The sequence below is a fragment of the Mycteria americana genome, chromosome 7, assembly GCF_035582795.1.
Source record: "Mycteria americana isolate JAX WOST 10 ecotype Jacksonville Zoo and Gardens chromosome 7, USCA_MyAme_1.0, whole genome shotgun sequence".
NCBI lineage: Eukaryota > Metazoa > Chordata > Aves > Ciconiiformes > Ciconiidae > Mycteria > Mycteria americana.
In genome coordinates, this window is record NC_134371.1 from 38,140,540 (window position 1) to 38,159,347 (window position 18,808).

The 18,808-nt window shown below is 41.1% G+C and overlaps 1 protein-coding gene across 4 annotated transcripts in view; it reads right to left on the reverse strand.

Annotated features, from left to right (window-relative positions):
- Positions 1-18,808, reverse strand: part of COP1 (COP1 E3 ubiquitin ligase) — a 131,842-nt gene that overhangs the window by 53,576 nt on the left and 59,458 nt on the right. For all 4 annotated transcript variants that reach the window (XR_012776504.1, XM_075507895.1, XM_075507894.1 and 1 more), the window contains exons 13-15: positions 12,803-12,911; positions 10,931-11,012; positions 3,281-3,397 (exon numbers count right to left, since the gene is read on the reverse strand). Coding sequence is in view for 3 of the 4 variants with exons in the window: in XM_075507895.1 (XP_075364010.1) it covers positions 3,281-3,397; positions 10,931-11,012; positions 12,803-12,911 (308 nt within the window). In the remaining variant the exon portion in view is untranslated. The remainder of the gene's footprint in view (positions 1-3,280; positions 3,398-10,930; positions 11,013-12,802; positions 12,912-18,808) is intronic.

The window sequence follows — 18,808 nt, forward strand, 5'->3', positions numbered from 1 at the left end:
AGTATGGATGAGGGACCCAGCTGAAGGTCAAGCTGCCATCACCCTCAGCACTGGACATACAGAAGTGACCCCACCCCAAAGAGCCCCTGGTTTGAGGACTGGAGGTCCTCAGCAGATAAAGGCACACAGGGAACAAAAGGGCAATGAGAACACTTTAACAGGCTGCTGCATCAGCTCACAATTCATGCCACATGTTGGTAGATCTCTGTTGGACTTAAGCATCTTCCTTCCTATTTTTCTGTAAAAGGGAGTTCTTCTAAAATTGAAGAAAGTGAGAGAAAGCATTAAGCTACCTCTGAATATTTTAGCCATGTACAATATTAGCATCACTGGCAGAAGCCAGCCAACAGTCAAGATTTTACTAACAAATGAGAAGGGATACATAAACTGGAGATGGGTAGAAAGGACCTTAAGATAGCCATTCTATTTCTGTGGAAAATGTAAAGGAGGAACCAGCACAGAGATTCAAAAAGATGCCGATCTAGTTGAAGCATCTGATTAGGAAAACGCACTTCAACGAGGCATTTCTAAAAGATGGAGGCAAATGGGCAAGATGCATTTGTCAAGGGCAGAGGAAAATGTTTCATTAAGCAAGGCATGAAAGAACAAGACCTTATGAAAAGGGGTTTCAGCTGTATGGATGGTTCAGAAAGACCCTCAAGAGAAAATAAAAACAAGAAATGAAATTGAAAAAAAATTAATAATTTCAAAATATTAACGCTGAAAAAATTTAGACTTGCAGTCAAAATTGCAGTGCTAAAGCAAGGCATGCTAGCTTGCAAGCTATTCTGCATACAGAGAAGGGGGAACTGAAACATGTATGTCTAGTAATTTAATAATGGTATATTAAATCAATTTACTTCCTCCTTTTATATCTCAAATATTAAGTACCAATACTTCCCCCCCACCACCATTTCATCAACTGCTTGTCTCCAAGTCTTAAACTATAAATATATATATGCACATATATAGCATTAAGTTCCATCATATCAAATAAAACAAGAGAGTATATACGGGAGCAGCACTTCTGCCTAAATACTGTACAAAACAGTGTTGGACATGCAATGCTAAGAAGTATTGGCTCTTTTACCATTGACTAAGTCACTGAGTAAGTAATTGAAACCATTTTCAAAACTGAAAATCCTCTGAGCATGTGAACAAGCCAAGGCAGAGCTAGGACAGCTTTCTGAAATTGCTCACTACACTGGTCACTGAATTAGTGTTCAATGTTTTGCATCGCTCATCTTTATTCCTACTGGGGGGCAAACAGGAATGGCCAAGTCAGTGTGCCCAATCCACCCTTTTTTTTTTTTTTTTTTACTACTACTCAAGGAAACCAGCTTTGACTCTTCCTTTGTCAATTTTATAGCCCATGTGACAAATCACACTATTTACAAGTTAGATTGTTTTTTCCATAGACTAAATGAAATTAGTAAACAAGACCTGCAGAAACTGATGGAGGAGAAAAACTTTTGTCTCCATCATAACACATGAAACAGGACTGTTTGACTATATGGAGTAGGAGTACAAAAGTAGACGCTAACTCATATCTTTGCTCTGATTTCTTTTAGGAGTTCAGAAATAACATCTTTCAAGACCCCAGTATTTCTTTTAATTTCATATGCCATTTTTTCACATGTATTTATGGCTGAAAGATCAATTAGAATTCCTTTGTGGGAAGTCATTCCCATCAGTTCAATTACTCCATGTAATTGTTTCAGCAATCATAGTTAAATACCCATTTTAATTTTTATTTAGAGACTCAATTACCAAGCAAGCAGATGTAAACACTTTTAAAACTTCATCTTGTCTCCCTCCTACGCCTTCTTCCCCAGTACAAATACCATTTTACCCCTCAGCATTCTCTAAATCATAAAAATGCACATGTAGTAATTTAAAACCTCCATATAACTCCTAGTGCTTGCTAATGCTTCTTTCCCAAACACACTTGTTGAAGATGAGCCCATCGCAGTTTGTTAGACGTGAATATGGGGAGAGAAACACTCCTATCTGCTTCCATCCCACGTGCCCTACAGCTCCGAAAGCTTTCATAGATTTATCTGTGCCTTATTCCCCGCTCTGCCTTTCAGGTGGAAAGGAATCCCAGTTACTGATTTATCAGGAAGAATTCTGTTTCGTGGTGCTTTTACGTATCTATTTTAATCAGCAGCTGATCCATTCGGAGCTGGTGCACTCATCTTTCCCTAGAGCCTTTCACAGATAGCCCCTTTCATTCAAATGCTGCCAGTAGGTATTGTAATTCAATTCTATTCTTGCATGTAATTCACTAAACTTCAGTGAGATGCCTGTCAAACAAGTCAATATTTTACACTTCAACTTGAATCCATTTTTTGTAGTGTATCAAAATGCAAATTTAGTTTTTCCTCCTTAGAGTCACAATAAGTAGAACCAGCCTGGAAATGGGAACACCTAAATGAAATGGCAAACCAGTGGTTGCAAGAATGATCAACTTATCTCCTGAAGTCCAGAGATAGCAAGTGTTGTCAGAACACCTAGTTACAAGTGCATTAAAACTCCCCGAGGAGAGAGAAAATGCAGAGTTCGTTAAACATTTATAGGTACCTCTGAGTTTCAGTTCCTGCATGCATAGCACGATACAGTTTCCTCCCAAAGTGACACCTGCTCTGCTCTCAAATCTTTGCATTATCACCAAGAACTATTTAACCAACGTGAATAAAAGGCTTATCATGCCTTCCCCATTGACTAAGTCAAAACAACCCCCAAAAAACCGAAAAACCCCATTAACAGCAATGCTTTGCTCAACCTAGGAAAGCACGAGCCCACCCACAGGGATTGTAGTTGCAGCTATGCGAAACATGCAGAGCCACTGTTTTACAGCACGCCTCAGGTAAAACCAGTTAAAATTGCCAGTATGGCTTTACAGTATTTACAGAGCAATGCTATAAATCAGAAAGAACAACTATCACCATGTTAACACATTAACTTTGCTATGAGACTCTCAAAGCTGAGCTTTGCCTGGTTGCCTTAGTGATCTCAATAAACACACTAGATGACTTGCTTTCATGAGCTTTTATCTCTGATAGAGGCACCCAAATTAAAAAGTCAGGCTGCAGGATGAAGTTGACACTTGGGTATCATGGTGTCTTCTGGGTGACTGCACACTTGAAAAGTCTTACTCAGAGGCATTTTAACTGCAAAGATACCTCAGTCCTGGGCACAGCAGCCAACCTCGCATCTTTGGGGGAAATAAGAAACAAAGGAAGGAAGGAACTCTTTGCCCAAACCCCCTTGTACCTACCTGCACAGCCAAAAGCTAGGTGATACCTAGAAGAGGGGCTGAATTTGACACAACACACATTAGCCTTGGCCTCGATGCTTGCTACTGAGTTGTCCAAGTTGGTAGACCACAGCTTCACTAGAGAAACAGAAAGAGAGAAATGAGTAAACAAACAACAACAAAAAAATCAACCTCATTAGAAAGGCACAAAATCTAGTTATTTCATAAATAAGATTCTGAAAAGCCTCAGTTGCCAAGATGTTAGTGATTGTAAAGGGTCAGTTGCTGCTGATGGTTGGTAAGCTTGAGAACACTCTCAGGTGTGCACTGTAAATATCCTGCCCACCTCCATACACACAGGAGACAGTGAAAGTCCACATCCTGCATGGCTGAGAACATCAGAGCAGGTGACTAACCACATGTTAGAATCTCAGCATTTAAGGCTACTGGACCACAGATTCATATAACCAAGAGCAGGAAGGCTTGCATCCTTTTTGTTCCTTGTCCCTTAGTTGGGATGCAAGAACTCTATGCTCCACGGCAGAATTGCTTTGCACAGAATAAATATACTTAATTGTATGCTTGAGCACAGTGAGTGAGAACAACTTGTTTTATTCTTGAGAAACTGGCACAGACAGGAAAGAAATCAGTATGCTGGCTTCCTGCAATGATATATTTCCTCGGTACCAGGAACTCTACTGTTCTACAAGACTACCGTGTGAACATTGATTAAGCTTTGTGGTACAGAATGAGCTCTTCCCCCAAGTACTCACTTCAGCATTTCACAGGACAACCAACAGAAAACACCAGCGGCTTTTCAAAATACAGCCTTCCCCACCCTCTCCAAACACTTCATGTACCATTTTAACCTTAAAGATGAAGAGTGCCAGGTGCTCCCCATGTAGCCAACCTTACTTTTAAAAGCTACAGATGAAACACTTTGCCCTCAGTCCAGGTGAAGGGGCAGCACACTGGCATCAAGCCCCATTGATGCCTGTAAGGCAGACTTAAATAAGACTTAAATGTTCTCCCTTCGCCCTTTTCTTGATGAGTGGGTTGTGCTGTACTTGAATATCATGATCAGCATGCTGAGGCAGGAAGCAGAGCAAGCTGAAGCCAATGTTTGAACACACAGGAGCTACATGAAGTCTTAATCCCCTAAACAGCTGCCACACGCTGCCTCGGCTTCTTCAGATCTGTGGCCAATGGGTCCTCTGCTGTCTTTTTACAGAAAGCTCACTTTGGAGCAAAAATGGCAAAAGAACAAGAATCTTGTTGCTCACTGTGGCCAATAAATGAGGTAAGCAGCCTTATGGTGTGTCCCCCCACCCTCTGAGGACCCCTCTGTATCACCTCTTGGTCAGTCTTTCCCAGGAGCTTCAAAGCAGCAGCAAGGCTTCCACGTGGATTACTCTAGGATGTTTTAGATAGTCAAGGAAAAGGAGGAACACTAGCAGGTTCATTCTAGTGCACCTAGTTTTTAATAGTATGGTAAGCAATGAAAAAGCAACAAGATTGCACTATTTCTGACCATGCCTAGGAGAACTGCTTCAAGGATGAAGGAAATACATAACTGCTCAGAGCTCACTAAGGAATCATTTTAAGTACAGCACTGTGTGGGTATCTGACAGCTGCCTGGAACCATTATAAAGCAGCACACACGCACACTAGAAATACAAACAGTGATACATACTATTTTTGCATATAAGCATTATGTAAAATTCAATGAAAACAGCACCCATCCTGTTGGTTTTCAGAAATAAAATCCATTCTCATTTACCAGAGCGATAATATTCATCCTAAACATATAGCTACATTTCCAAATGAAACCAACAGCTTTGCAAGTATGGCTTAAGATGCTCTCTTCTCCCAAGTGAGACTGGATGATATATCTCCTCCATCGTGTTTTGTGCTTGGGGGCAGGGAGGGAAATGGAGCCAGGAAAGACAATTTTGCAAAGTAATAAAACATTAGCATTTTGCTTTAATGAACAGATACTAGGAGATGTATAGTCTAAGTTGCAGTGGCAGTAGAGGACATCAAGTTTATGTATGAGATGGTATAGGAAGCAAATAATACCATGATTACAAGAGGACACTGTTGGCAGACAACATTGCTTCAAATTGAGGCGTGCAGGGAGGTTACATGATCTCACAGTTCAGAGCAATGTTCTGCCCAAATCTAGTACTAAAACCACACAGGCTTGTCTTGAAGCCTTCCAACCAGGTATCAATATTTAAAGTTGCATTCAAAGCAGCCAAGTCTTTCCTTGAGACCACCTCTAATAAACAAATGGCCATCTGGTCTCAGTTTTGTAGCAAAAGCTAATTGAGGGCTCAGTTTCAACTTGGCTCCTTTTTTCATTCAAGTTTTCAGGTCGTAAGTGGAGCCATTTAATCTGGTAAAGAGTCAACCTGCGTATTCAAAGCCATCATAATATTTGTTACAACTGACAGACACAGATTAGAGTCTGCAATTTCTGTGATCTAACTGCTGTGGGATATGCTGGGCTCCAATTATATCTTAGTCAGTGCCATAAAAAAGGATATATGCAACATAACACGTAATGAAACATGACAAGTTTTACCTGGAACTGCCCATTATTTTTTAAAAAGAACTGACAGGTTAATAAAGCATAGTTCACAAGGGTAGAGTTTATTTGCTGTAGCTTTCAGCAATTTTGCTGAGGTTGAGGCAGTAATTATACAACATACAGATGTCTTGATAACACCTAGAATTGTGTTGATGAGACAAGCAACCATCTGAGATTGACTATTTCTAAAACACATGATGTCAAAGCATATGTATCTTAATTTTGCAGCTGCTGAAAGACATCTCTATGTGGCCAAATGTCTACCCCTCACCAAACAAGTAAGAAGATGCCTCCAGAACAGCTTTTTCAGTTTAAAATGTTTAGGTCTTTAAGATATTGTTTATTTGGTTGGAACTTTACACCAAATGTGTGAGTTTATAAATTAATTTTCTATGCACCAGTTCCATGTCTAAACACTGACTAAAAGAGGCAGAAGCCTGTAATGCAGTAGCTGAAGGTGTTGATGTACACAGTTGGTATACAGATAGTAAGGATATTTCATTCAGCCTGTCATTCTTGAAACTCTTATCTGGTCATGTGATTGAGAGGCTGCTGTCACTCCGAAAAAGCTGTAAACCAGGAATAGGATACTGGCACGAGAAAACTCGTTTGAACAGATTTTGAGGAATCCCTTAGAAAGGAAGGAAGCTGCTGAATTGTCCTGCTAGGCAAAAATTTTGATCCACTGCCTTGTGCAGGTCAGGAGGATGATGTAAACTGACTGGTAGCAGGCAATGACTGCAGGGTACTCCTCCTTGCATAAGACACAGCCAGATAGATATTTTGGTTGGTATTTTAACTACCAACATTTCTTGACCTTTCAAGGTATTCCCAATGGAATCCAACAACCCTACAAATCTCCAGGAAATTATCAAACTTCCTTTAGCCAGGAAAATGAGCAAAATGAAAGTTCAACCTGATATTTTAAGAACAATAAACACCTATACCTCCAGTTAAAGTTAGCAGAAGCTGATGCAGCAAAGTATCACTGAAAATGAAACCCTGAACAATCCTCTGGAAGTCCTCCTCAACAAAGCTGAGGAGCAAACTCTGATCTGCAGTTCTCAGGCTAGTTCCCTCTCTAGAAGGCCATGCTTTTTTTATGAAGGCAACTCTGCAAATCTGTATTTCACCTCTGAATTCAGGGCGCAATAAAAAAAAGTTAGCTGTAGGACTGGTACCAATGTTCTCACTTACCAAGGCAGCATGGAAATTACTTTCCTTAGATGTAATAAAACAGATGCTTGCATTTCGTTGTCTCATGGCAAGGAGGAAAGTAACATCTTGCTACAACTCAGAGCAATCAGGTGCTACTGTTCTGCTCCACCTCTCCATTTTGAGCCAGGGGATAGTGAAGGGACTACAGCTTACAGAAAGGACGTAAAACCAGGACTCTTTTCTTCAGGTGAATTTGTCAGTACTGCTTGTATCTCCTTGAGCTTCAGAGAGCTTCTAAAACAACCCCAGAGCAGAGATCAAATGCTTGATCACTCCAAAACAGGCCTCTACCCCAGTGGAGACTTAAATTCTACCCACATGGCACCACATAATATTTTGCTCTATCTCATCTGCTAACTTTACTATGGCCATTAAACTACATTCCCAATCCAGAACAAACAGGGATGCTGGGTTGAGAAGCAGCTGTAAGTCATTAGCTAAGTGCACTAGCTCCAGCCCTACCCTGGCACTTTGATCACATCATTTTGCCTTCACAGGATTAAATAATCTCTTCTCCTCCAATAGCAGAAATTCACCCTTTCCTACTTACATGAGAATCATAGCTCCTGCCATTATTATATGCATAAAAGAACTGAAATTAAGACTGTACCATTCCCCCAAGCTGCTTGTAGCACAAGTAAACACTTTAATTTTGCTCACTGCTGTCTAGTTGGTGTACACAGTCAGGTCCCTATACACAACTACCTTTGCCCCTTTAAAAGGGAAGGGCATGACAACTGTAGATAAAAGTGAGGTTTTCATACACATAGTAGTTACTTCAAATACAATAATGCTTTTATGCTCTCATTATCTACTATTAAAGTAGAAAGATCTTCCACAAATAAGCATCCTGGATTATCTTCATCTAACGAAGAGGACAATGCAGGACCCGAGGCCCAAGGATGCTGTTTCTAATTGTATCAGAATAATTTATCCCTAATAGCTCTCCATTCGTTAGCACCCCCTTTGCTGTGCCTGAGCCCTGGCAGAGACAACTGTGAAACACTGATGCTAGGATTTTTCATCTAAAAGCTCCTCCCCAATACATGCCTACCAAGCACTTTAAAAATTAGCTTCCAACTTGAAAAGACCGAGGATAGACAGGCAGATATGCAGGCAAGTGGGAAGAACTGGCAAAGCTGTCACTTTTTTGCTGGCTTGTCCTGCTCACTTGACAGGAAAACGTTATACTTGTGCTTTCCAGAGAAGTGCAGTGAGATTAGCTCCAATTGCTCTGGTCACACCAATATCTATCAGCATTCAGATTTCTTGTTAGAAAGCCCAGCGTGGCCTCACACAAGCAGAGAAGTAAAAGAGGACAGGAAGGGTACATAGAACTTGGATTTCCCACCAGACGCTGTAGCTGGCAAAATATGTATTATATCACAGAATCACAGAATCATATAGGTTGGAAAAGACCTTTAAGATCATCGAGTCCAACCGTAAACCTAACACTGCCAAGACCACCACTATACCATGTCCCTAAGCACCTCATCCAAACGTCCTTTAAATACCTCCAGGGATGGCGACTCAACCACTTCCCTGGGCAGCCTGTTCCAATGCTTGATAACCCTTTCAGTGAAGAATAATTTCCTAATAACCAGTCTAAACCTCCCCTGGCGCAACTTGAGGCCATTTCCTCTTGTCCTATCACTTGTTACGTGGGAGAAGAGACCGACCCCCACCTCTCTACAACCTCCTTTCAGGTAGTTGTAGAGAGCAATAAGGTCTCCCCTCAGCCTCCTTTTCTCCAGGCTAAACAGTCCCAGCTCCCTCAGCTGCTCCTCATAAGACTTCTGCTCCAGACCCTTCACCAGCTTCGTTGCCCTTCTCTGGACACGCTCCAGCACCTCAATGTCCTTCTTGTAGTGGGGGCCCCAAAACTGAACACAGTATTCGACGTGCGGCCTCACCAGTGCCAAGTACAGGGGCACGATCACTTCCCTAGTCCTGCTGGCCATGCTATTTTTGATACAAGCCAGGATGCCATTGGCTTTCTTGGCCGCCTGGGCACACTGCTGGCTCATATTCAGCCGGCTGTCAACCAACACCCCCAGGTCCTTCTCTGCCAGGCAGCTTTCCAGCCACTCTTCCCCAAGCCTGTAGCGTTGCATGGGGTTGCTGTGGCCCAATATGTACCCAAAGCTGTCCAGAACTCAACCAAACACTCCTGAACATGATAAGCAGAAAGACAAAAATTTAAGTTGGGCAGGTTTGAGTTAAGAGAACTCATCATAGGTGTTACCTTTTCCTCACATTTAACCCTTTCAATGTGATCACTGAAGTGGAAGGTGGACACTATAACATTAATTTGGACATTTGCTACTATTGCTGTGTATCTTAAAGACTTCCAAAATCTGTGCTTATTTCAACCACTTCCACACAGGACTCCCTTTGTCTCTAATGGGCTTGTTACATATGCAAATCACAAGCAAACCATGGTAGACGTAAAGGATAAAGTGTTCCAGCCCAGTTTTATTCACCAAAACCCCAATACACCTTTAAAAGACCTTTGTGAATTGAAATGCAAGTTATGTAGCTCTGCTGACTTTATTACAGTAATTTCTAAGTAAACACTACACTTTTAGAAACTATTACTGAAGTGAACTGTTAAAATAGAGACAGGAGCTCTGCTTGCAGCTGGCTTTGCAAAACTGGACAACTTAACATGCTAATAAATGCACGTCTACCTGGCAGATAAGCTTTTTCAAATACATAGCATGAGTGGGGAGCAATGTGATGAACAGGTTGATAATAAGGTGAATGTTCACTCCCACTGCATTTAAACACACAGAAAACACTCTTGACTTCCACTAAAAAGGGGAGGGAAGTGCATCAAGAACATTTAAAACCGACCTTAAGTATAAAATAATCATTAAAGCTGCATTTTTTAAATGGAATTACCAGCTGCATTAAGACTGCCAAATGCAGTTGAGGAACACTAATACAGCTTTCTTTTGAAACAGAATTTAAAAGCATTTTAGAGGGGGAAGCAGCTTGCAAGGTTTAATGTTTATGAAAAATTAATTTATCATTTCAAAGCAAATCATGAAGAGCTCTGTCCAGAGCTGTATCAAGCCCATATGGGAGAGGTGATCCCCACGGACTATGAAAGAAACTCTAAACCTCTTGCTGCTTAATAACCCTAATTTGATATTGTAAACATATTACAGATAAAATCTTGTTCATTAGGGATGAAGACTACTACATATCGCTCAGTGCTCTCCTTTTCTTTAGAAGTTTCCTATTTCTTCTTAGAAGAGGAACATTTTTCTACCAGGATGTTGGGAAAGGGCTTGTCTTAAGGGTTCTCTCCAAAAGCCCTTTGTCAAATGGACCGCAGAGCGTGGAAAGCCGAGTTGCTCCCAGCACGCTCATTCAGTCCACCATCTGACTCTGTTAAGCTCCGAGAAACACACTGCACATTGCGAAAGCAGTAAGCTTCTCACTGTGCACGGTCTTTAACATTCCGAGCTACAGGTAAAACAGCAGCAGGCATTTTTAACTTCTGCTTTTTCACCGACAACCTCATTTCTGAAATATAAATACATGCTGTTCTTTTGGAAGGCCCTAAGGCTTTAACTCAACAAGCTTAACTAATGTTAAAGCATTTTGCTTTGTTTAGTGTCCCGGAAAATGCTAGCTAGAGAGCATATTACCTAAAAAATGTGAACATCGCACCAAGAAATCTTAATTCAAACAAAGCCTCTCCTTCTCAGTAATATCTTGACACATTACCATGTCAACTACAATATTGAAGGCAGCTGAGGAATCAGCTACTTGAAATATCACATTTTTGTTCCTCAAAGGGAATACACAGAGTGTAAGCCTTCTGCACAGAGACTAAAAAAGACTAATACCTTTGGCATCATCAGAGCCTGAAGCCAATAGCTTTGGGTCCATCAAGTTAAAGTCAACACTCCAGCACCTTTTCTCATGCTCCTGTTTAGAGAAACAAGAAAAATATTGCAAGGTAGTGAGCTGTAATCTGATAAAACAGTAAAAGAAAAAACACATGTTGTTTGGTATAAATTGTCAAGAGAGTCCTGGACACAGAAGCTTACCGTGTTTAGCAGTTTCTCAAAAAATATCTTTTCTCCTAATCAGACCAATGCTTATAGTATGCTAGACATGCCATGAAAGCAGAACAGCAATTTTAAAAACTAAAACTGATTTTTTTTTTTTACTTGAAAGAAAAAAAATAATGATTTCAGGAAATATACATTAAAGACCTGAGTTTGCAGCACAGTTTGACTGGCTATGGTTCCACCGTGTGCTGCTTCTTATTCTAGTAGATCACAGCTGTATCTCCCAATACCCATAAGATGCCTGTTCAAAGACATTTCAAACACTTCCTCTCTGAAAGTCCAGGAAATTCTCACCTTCCTGTTGAGCTATTAAACAAAACTTCCTGTGTCTAATCCTGTGGTTTTCCACTCAAACAAATATTCTTACAAGGCTGCACACTCTCCCCCAAAACACAGAAGAGTTGTATTTGCTATGCTGGCACATCCCACATGGAAGCAAAACACCGCATTGAATGAAACATGAAATTCAGTCAAACCCTTTGTTTAAAGCCTTGCAAGATGACGACATGAAAAGCTCGCCAGGAGAAAGTCACTAAAGGATTTCTAATACATGTGAAGCAGATGTCAGTATGCATGCCTCCATGCAAATCCAAATAAAAGATTCAAAGAATCTGATAGGAAGCAAAATGAGTTTGTTTTAACATAAGCAACAACTGGTCCTCTCTAGGTTCATTATTCAGCCTCAAAGAAATGCAAAACATATTTGAGAGGAAAACAGACAAGATTTTTGTCCAGTATAATTTCTTTTTAATCGAGATATGCAAAGGATTAGTGAAAACAAGCATTATAAAATGGCCAAAACACAATGAAAAAAGTAAAAAAAGGCTTAAATAGGAATTAAAACTTATGTTGAACTGTCAAGAAGGGGGAACTGAAGGCTAGTCTGCAGTTCATTCATTATCACTGACCTGTTTCAATGCACTATGCTACCTACACAACAGCCTGCAGCACATCCAGCCTCTCCCCAAACAGACCATCTTCTCTTCCAACCTCCTTGTTCTGATCACAAGCCTCTCAGAATCCATTATATAGAAACACAACGTTCAAATTGCATGAAAAGACAAAATGCTGGAAAGTTCTTCTCAAGCAGGTCTCATTGTTGAGCTCAGCCCACTTGCATGCATACGCTGCTCTGCTGAGCGCAGGAACCCTTCCTGGTTCTGCCTACCACCCCGTTCTCCCAGCCTTGCCACTTAAGTCTGCATTTTGTTCTTCTGCTTTACAAGCACCAGAAGCAGCAATCACTGCAGGATTTTACAAAAGGCTTTTGACAAAGACTGAAGTGGAACAAGTATGGAGAGACAGGGGTTTCTAAAGAAAGGCAAGACAAACAACTTCCAACTCATTTCTCCCTATGCAGATTCCCTACCCAAAAGCAGCAGCAAGAAAACGTCAACTGCCTCATGACTGTGACAAGAAGGTATAGCTGCCTCCCTTGGAGGACTACAGCTCAATAAGGCTGTGCAGATGAGACATTTACCAAACACGAGGAGCATCCATTTCACCCTGCAGAATGCAAAAGCCTATTGCTGGACTAGAAGCAGAATCTCACATTCTGTGAGAGCATTCAATCTCACAACTGAATACTGCTCCCCCAATGTGGTCCATGGTGTGGGAAAGTGTTGCTCACTGACTGCATGTTACCTGGTAGACCTTGGATCTTTGTCCCGTGAATCCATCCCAAAGGATGACTGTGCCTTCATAGTCACTGCTGGCTAGCAGGTTCTTGTGGTAACTACTCCAGCTGATACAGCTTAAAAAGAAAAAGAGTCCTGGTCAGTCCTACATTAAATCATATCTCAACACAAAAATCACTCTTGCAATACGTCAGGCAATTAGTGTCTTTGCAAAGCATGCAGCATTTGATCAAGCCACCCCGCTGAAACACTCAGGAAAGGACAAAACCAAAACCCAACAGAAACATAACAAACCTTCCTCCACGAGCTGAAAAAAAAGCTTTATTGGCTTAAGTGACATTGCCTCCCTCAAGATGAAATGCTAGGGCTTGGGATTTTTTAAAAATGTATTCATCTCTAATACTGCAATTGTTTTGCTATTTGAATTCCACACAAATTCTCAGAGAGCTCAGGGTTTGACTTCTTAGCCTCTTGCCAAAAGCTACTACTATTATTATTACCATAAAGATAACTACTTATCTAACAGAAGCTATATATGTAAAACACATAGCTGCATGGATGGTAAATCAACCTCTCCCCTGGCAGATACATAATGTTCTACAGCTGTACCTATGTGCAAATGAAAGTTTTACTTCTGAGAAACTATTTGCAGCTTTCTGTATATAAGGAAAGATTGTCCTTCCTATCCAGAAGGAAACAGTGGTTTGTTTGCTATGGGAAGTTTAGGAGACGTTTCTGATTGAGACTTGCAATATATGTCGCATGGGTTTATATTTTAAACTGAATTAAGTGGCCATGCAAAACTAAATGACAATTCCACCAACAAACTCTGACCATCAGCAGACAAAACAAGAGCAGTGACACTGCCAAGTCACATTCATAACATTCTGGCACTATGCCTCCACTCTGACTCCCGAAAAATGTGACAGAGATAAGAAAATTTGTAATACTTGTTCACCAATTTTTGGACCATCTGGCACAAAAGCACGCCAGTTGGTATCAACTGTGATGCATGTAGCAGAAGCTGAACTGACAGACCCAATTCGTGCAGGTCAAACAGCTCTGACACAGTTAACTAGATTATGGCAGCCTTGGGGCCAAGTTTTAACCAACAATATAAACTAGAAGTCCATGATTCTGTAACTTTTTAGTACTGCTTCGGTCAGTGCAGCTACACATTGAAATATGATGTAGATACATGGCTGATTTAGGAGTATTATACCTTGGCAAATTCTTGGTTCCACTATATACATGCAGACTGTTTTCCTTAGGAATACAGCATTTACACACAGAAGGGGAAAAAAAAATTCCTTTTCCTTTTTAACATAGTTAAAGTATATAAACACTGTTAAAGCAGCACTGGTGTTCTACTCCTGAGTATGGTCAAACTTCACTTACTGGGGTGTGAGTTTCGTAACTACAGGGGGACTATGCACACCAACTACTAATCATAGCTCACTGCTATTTAGCTGCATGGAATCAACAAACTTATTTGAGGTTCTGGAGCAGCAAAATAATAGGAAGCAAGAAACTCAAGTGGTTTTTAGAACAAATCTGAAGAAATACATGAAAGGAACAACATGCTATGGATGTTTGCATCAGCAGGAAACTTCACTGAGTGATCCAAAAGACTTCCAGCTCTGACTTCCTCTGTCTGCACAAGTTAATCTGTAACTTACAGAAATGAGACAAAGTCATCCAACAGTAGCAGCTTTCTGCAAGCCTCACACCACTGCATAATGCTTGGAGAAAACCTTCAGGACACACCTTCCCCAGCAGATCACTGGGAGCTTTCTTTTGAAGGGCCAATACAGAATGATGACATAGACAACACTGTTTTCAACCTGTCAAACATTACTCCCTGTGCGCACCTCTATCTACCTATAGTCTGTTCACACACTTGCACATTTCCTTCATATAACAGCATCCCTTGGTTTTAAAACTTTGCATTCAGAAACATAAAAAGTTTTATTTACCCAATATAAGTAATTATCTTTAACCACCAGCTGCTAAGAGGATGGTTGAGGTGATACCGCTCAGGCAATGCTTTCCCTGATTTCACCTCTTCCACGATATGTCATTAATTAGAAAATGTTAGTGTTCTCAACCCTTGTAAGTACAAAGACTGTCCACAAATGTATCATCAAGGAGCTATCATTACACCAGCTCTACTACCTTCAGGTACCCACAGAAAAGCGGGTCTATGATTTACTACAAGCCTCATTCAGAGAGGCTTAAGTGGCTCCCTGAGGACCAAATGAAGCTGGCAGGCACTACCCACCAGGACTGAGGTTACGGTTGCAGCAGTCCAGAGATAACCATGTCTGACGTCTGGAGTCTTGTTTCCAGGCAGAGCAGTCAGTCACTGATGGAAGCAAAAGCAGTTCAGAGCCCTAGAGCTACAACACAGCAAGGCGCTGGGCTGGGAGCAGTCTCCAACTAATGGCAGGGGGCTAGACACTGCACTAGACATTTATCAGTTCAAACCTGTTCCCCCTGCCATCTTATCTCCAACTCAAGTCAGGGCTTCAAGCAGTTTAAGAAAAAATATAATCTGCAAGTTTAGCCATCACACAAAAGCAGGAAGAATACAGCCCCAGGCCAAATCTCAGAGAAGACAGTCTTCTATCTGGACAGCTTTGAGAGTACGTTGGGCAGCATCAGCAGGTGGAGAGGGTCCTAGAGAAAGGTAGACATGCTGGTGCCACCCTGGCTTGTTAGAGGATAGATGCTATGTGCTAGGGGAGCAAGAGATCAACATCTGACCAGCAGAAGAGAGCTGGGCACTGCAAGCTGAACTGTGAATAGGATAATCACATAACTGTATCTTGTCAAAAGAGAAATCACCACAGATGATGAAAATTACAAATTACTAAGTAGGCAGAAAAATATAAAGGACAAAGTTTAACAGTGCTGCTTGAGATGTGATAGATCTAAGGCTATTTCTTATATCAGGTTTGTAGGTAGAGGTAATATTTTAATAGGATCAATCAATATAGATGGAGAAAAAATCAAGGACTTCTGTGCCCAAAAGCATGTCCATTAGGTCTGGCACAACAAAGATCAAGCTAAGCATTCTGTCCTACTGAAGTGTGATGGTGTTAACAAGGGGTTAACACTCACCTGGAAAGCATTTGTAGCTCAACAGAGGGGAAAACAGGAACTGACAGGTGAAAAATGTTTTGGGATTTGCAGCCACTAAGTGGTTCAATTAACACCTTTTAAGTCACACACACCATAAATCTTTCATTTTTAAGGAATATGATTAAAGGATCATAATAAGACAAAACCAATCCTGTTCAGCTCTGCCTTAATTCTCCCCTCATCACCACCCAACTCTCTTTACAAAGTCTGAAACTAGAGTTTTCTCCTTGACATTGCAATACCTGAGCTTCTTTGTAACTTAAATCCTCAAAAGTAACCTTTGTAGAGCTCAATTCAGGGTTGGATCAGGTGGAGGGGAGCTCCCTCTCCAGGTAAAGGATGCTTTTTACCAAGGGCTGACTGTCCTTTGGTTGTATTCTTTGGCATCTGCGATGACACAGACCTGAAAGAAGGTGGTCCTGGAGCTGGGACATTACGATGTTTCTCTTCCATGTGGCTTCCCTGGGACCTACAAAGGGTTGAGAAGCTACTGCCATGCTCCCCTCAAGGGAAGCACTGATCTTTCTTCCATGCCCAACACAGGCAACTTTATTGAAACTTCAAAGAAATCTACTTTTCTAGGTTCCCTTGAGATGTTATCATGGGTAACAAATTGAGTAACAGACCCAAAAATGCATGGGGGAGCAAGCTGGAGAAGGGGAAAGGAAAGCGCTAAGGTAAGACAGACTAAAAATGCAGCTTACACAGTCCTCAAACAGGTTAAGCATCGAAACCCCACAAGTACATAAAAATAACCTTTTGTAGACAACCTTTAGATGGCCTGCAGTCACACCCAGGGAGAAACTGAAATGTGGAAGCTACGAGGTATGATACAAAAAATAGCTACCTAAGGCTGAGATAATGCATAATTCAGTGCTGGATTAAAAGGAGTTGTGTGAGGCCATCTTATTTTAAATACTAGTAGCTATATTTTTTTCAGTTTTTGCTTTGTTTTTTAATCTAGAAACAGGACAACAGTTATACCCTAGAGGTTTATCTTGCCATAAGTTGTGATAGCTTTCCTTCCTAGGAGATTAGCCTGGAGAAACTCTAGTTGAAAGCTAATCACCAACCTCTGAAACACTCTCCTAACCTCAGCATCTGATCCGGACACATAGAAATCCTGACCCCGTAAAGATTTATGTGCATCCTTCATTTTATTCAAAGACACAAGCGGGCCAGCTCCGTTAGCACTGTCAGTCACAGTGATGTTTCTTTCATGAGCCAGTATTTTTATAGCTGAAATGTCTCAAATTGAGGATCAAGTTACCCAGTGTCAACCGCCCCTCTGGCAGTGAGAGTTAAACAGAGTTAAAGCTTTTAATAAGGCACAAACTGCTGTGGTCTGACCTGCTTCTGAGTGCCAAGTGCTTCAGACCCAGTCTATTACCATGAGCCAACCAATGCTCAGTAGTTTTAGGACTGAAATGTTTTTAAGGGAGTGATCTATTACTGCAAGAAACATCCACGTGAATAACAACACTAACCAAATACTTCAGACACATAAGAATTACATTACCATCATGAATGTTTTAAAAAAAACTTTTTTCTAATAAATCCAAAGAAAACCTCTAGTAGGGTTAAGAGACAAATACTTTTAAAGAAAAACTTAATCTTCTTGCAAAGTGAAGCAGTTACTCTGAAAACTGGAATTAATAAAAGTTGAAGGTACACTTCTTTATAACCTGTTTAGTGTGGAACGTTTTCTGTATTGGACATATGGGCAATCCAACACAACCAGTCATGAGGTTTTTCAGGATAGAGAGAGTTCATACCTCTCCAAATAGCAAAGACTCTACGATGAAAAACACCATACAGCAAGTTTTTGCTTAATTTAAACTTCATAGTGAGAACTGCCTGCATTTTAAAAACTGACAGCAATAGGCCCATGAACTGCTATTACGATAGAGCAATCATGCATTTGATTTATTGACACCAAAAAATGAAAACAATAAAATACTAGCAGTCTCCTAAAAAAAACCCTACTGATGCTTTGCTTTTACTGCAGTTGACTAAACAGATGCAGCTGATTTTGGAGGTTTGTGGTAACATCTATCACTGACGTACAGATGCTGCAAACACAGTGGTGAGCATGCAGAATACTAAACATGGATTTCAAAAGCATGTTTACCTAACCACACTTTCACATCACCTATTGTAGATTAACGAGGCCCAAAGCCAATTTCTTTTACCTGAACGCTAGACCTCCTTATTTTTCTCCCCCTGCAACCTATGGCAAAACAACAAATCTGCCTCTTGAATAAATCAGAGAAGAGCTGTGGCTCGCTGCTAGCCATTCATCCTCTTCTCGTCCTTTCCCATCTCCTCCTGCACGGGGGGAGCTGCAGACTGTCTGCCATAGCTAGGGACACAGCAAGTCATAATTAGCTCACAGGGTGCTGTTTATAGCTACTACACAATGCCAGGATTTGTTTCTTGTACTGAAGCTATGAATCTGTAAATGGGATTTTTATGAGGATTTATGTGTCATCTTGTGTTTTTCCTGGAAGCTTATGCCACTGTTGTTCCCGGGGGATGCGATGCACATTTACCAGAAACCCGACACACCGACTTCCTCCCCATTCTTAAAAATAGGGATGAGAAAGCTCAGCAGATGAAAAAAGAATGTATGTAAGAAGCAGGTGGGTGTAAAAAAAGGGGGTTGGAAAAGAGGAAGAAAGACTCAGCTACAGCTGGTACCAGGGCTCTGCTCCAGAAAAGCCTACAATCAATTACTGCTGGCATGAAGCTCAACCTTTCAGCAGGCACCCAGCTGGCACATGGCAGAGCAGGGCTGGGCTGATGCCAGCCCCATCCCAGGCAAGGGCTTCCCTTCCCACAGCTGCTCCAGGCCAGCAGACTTGCTCTT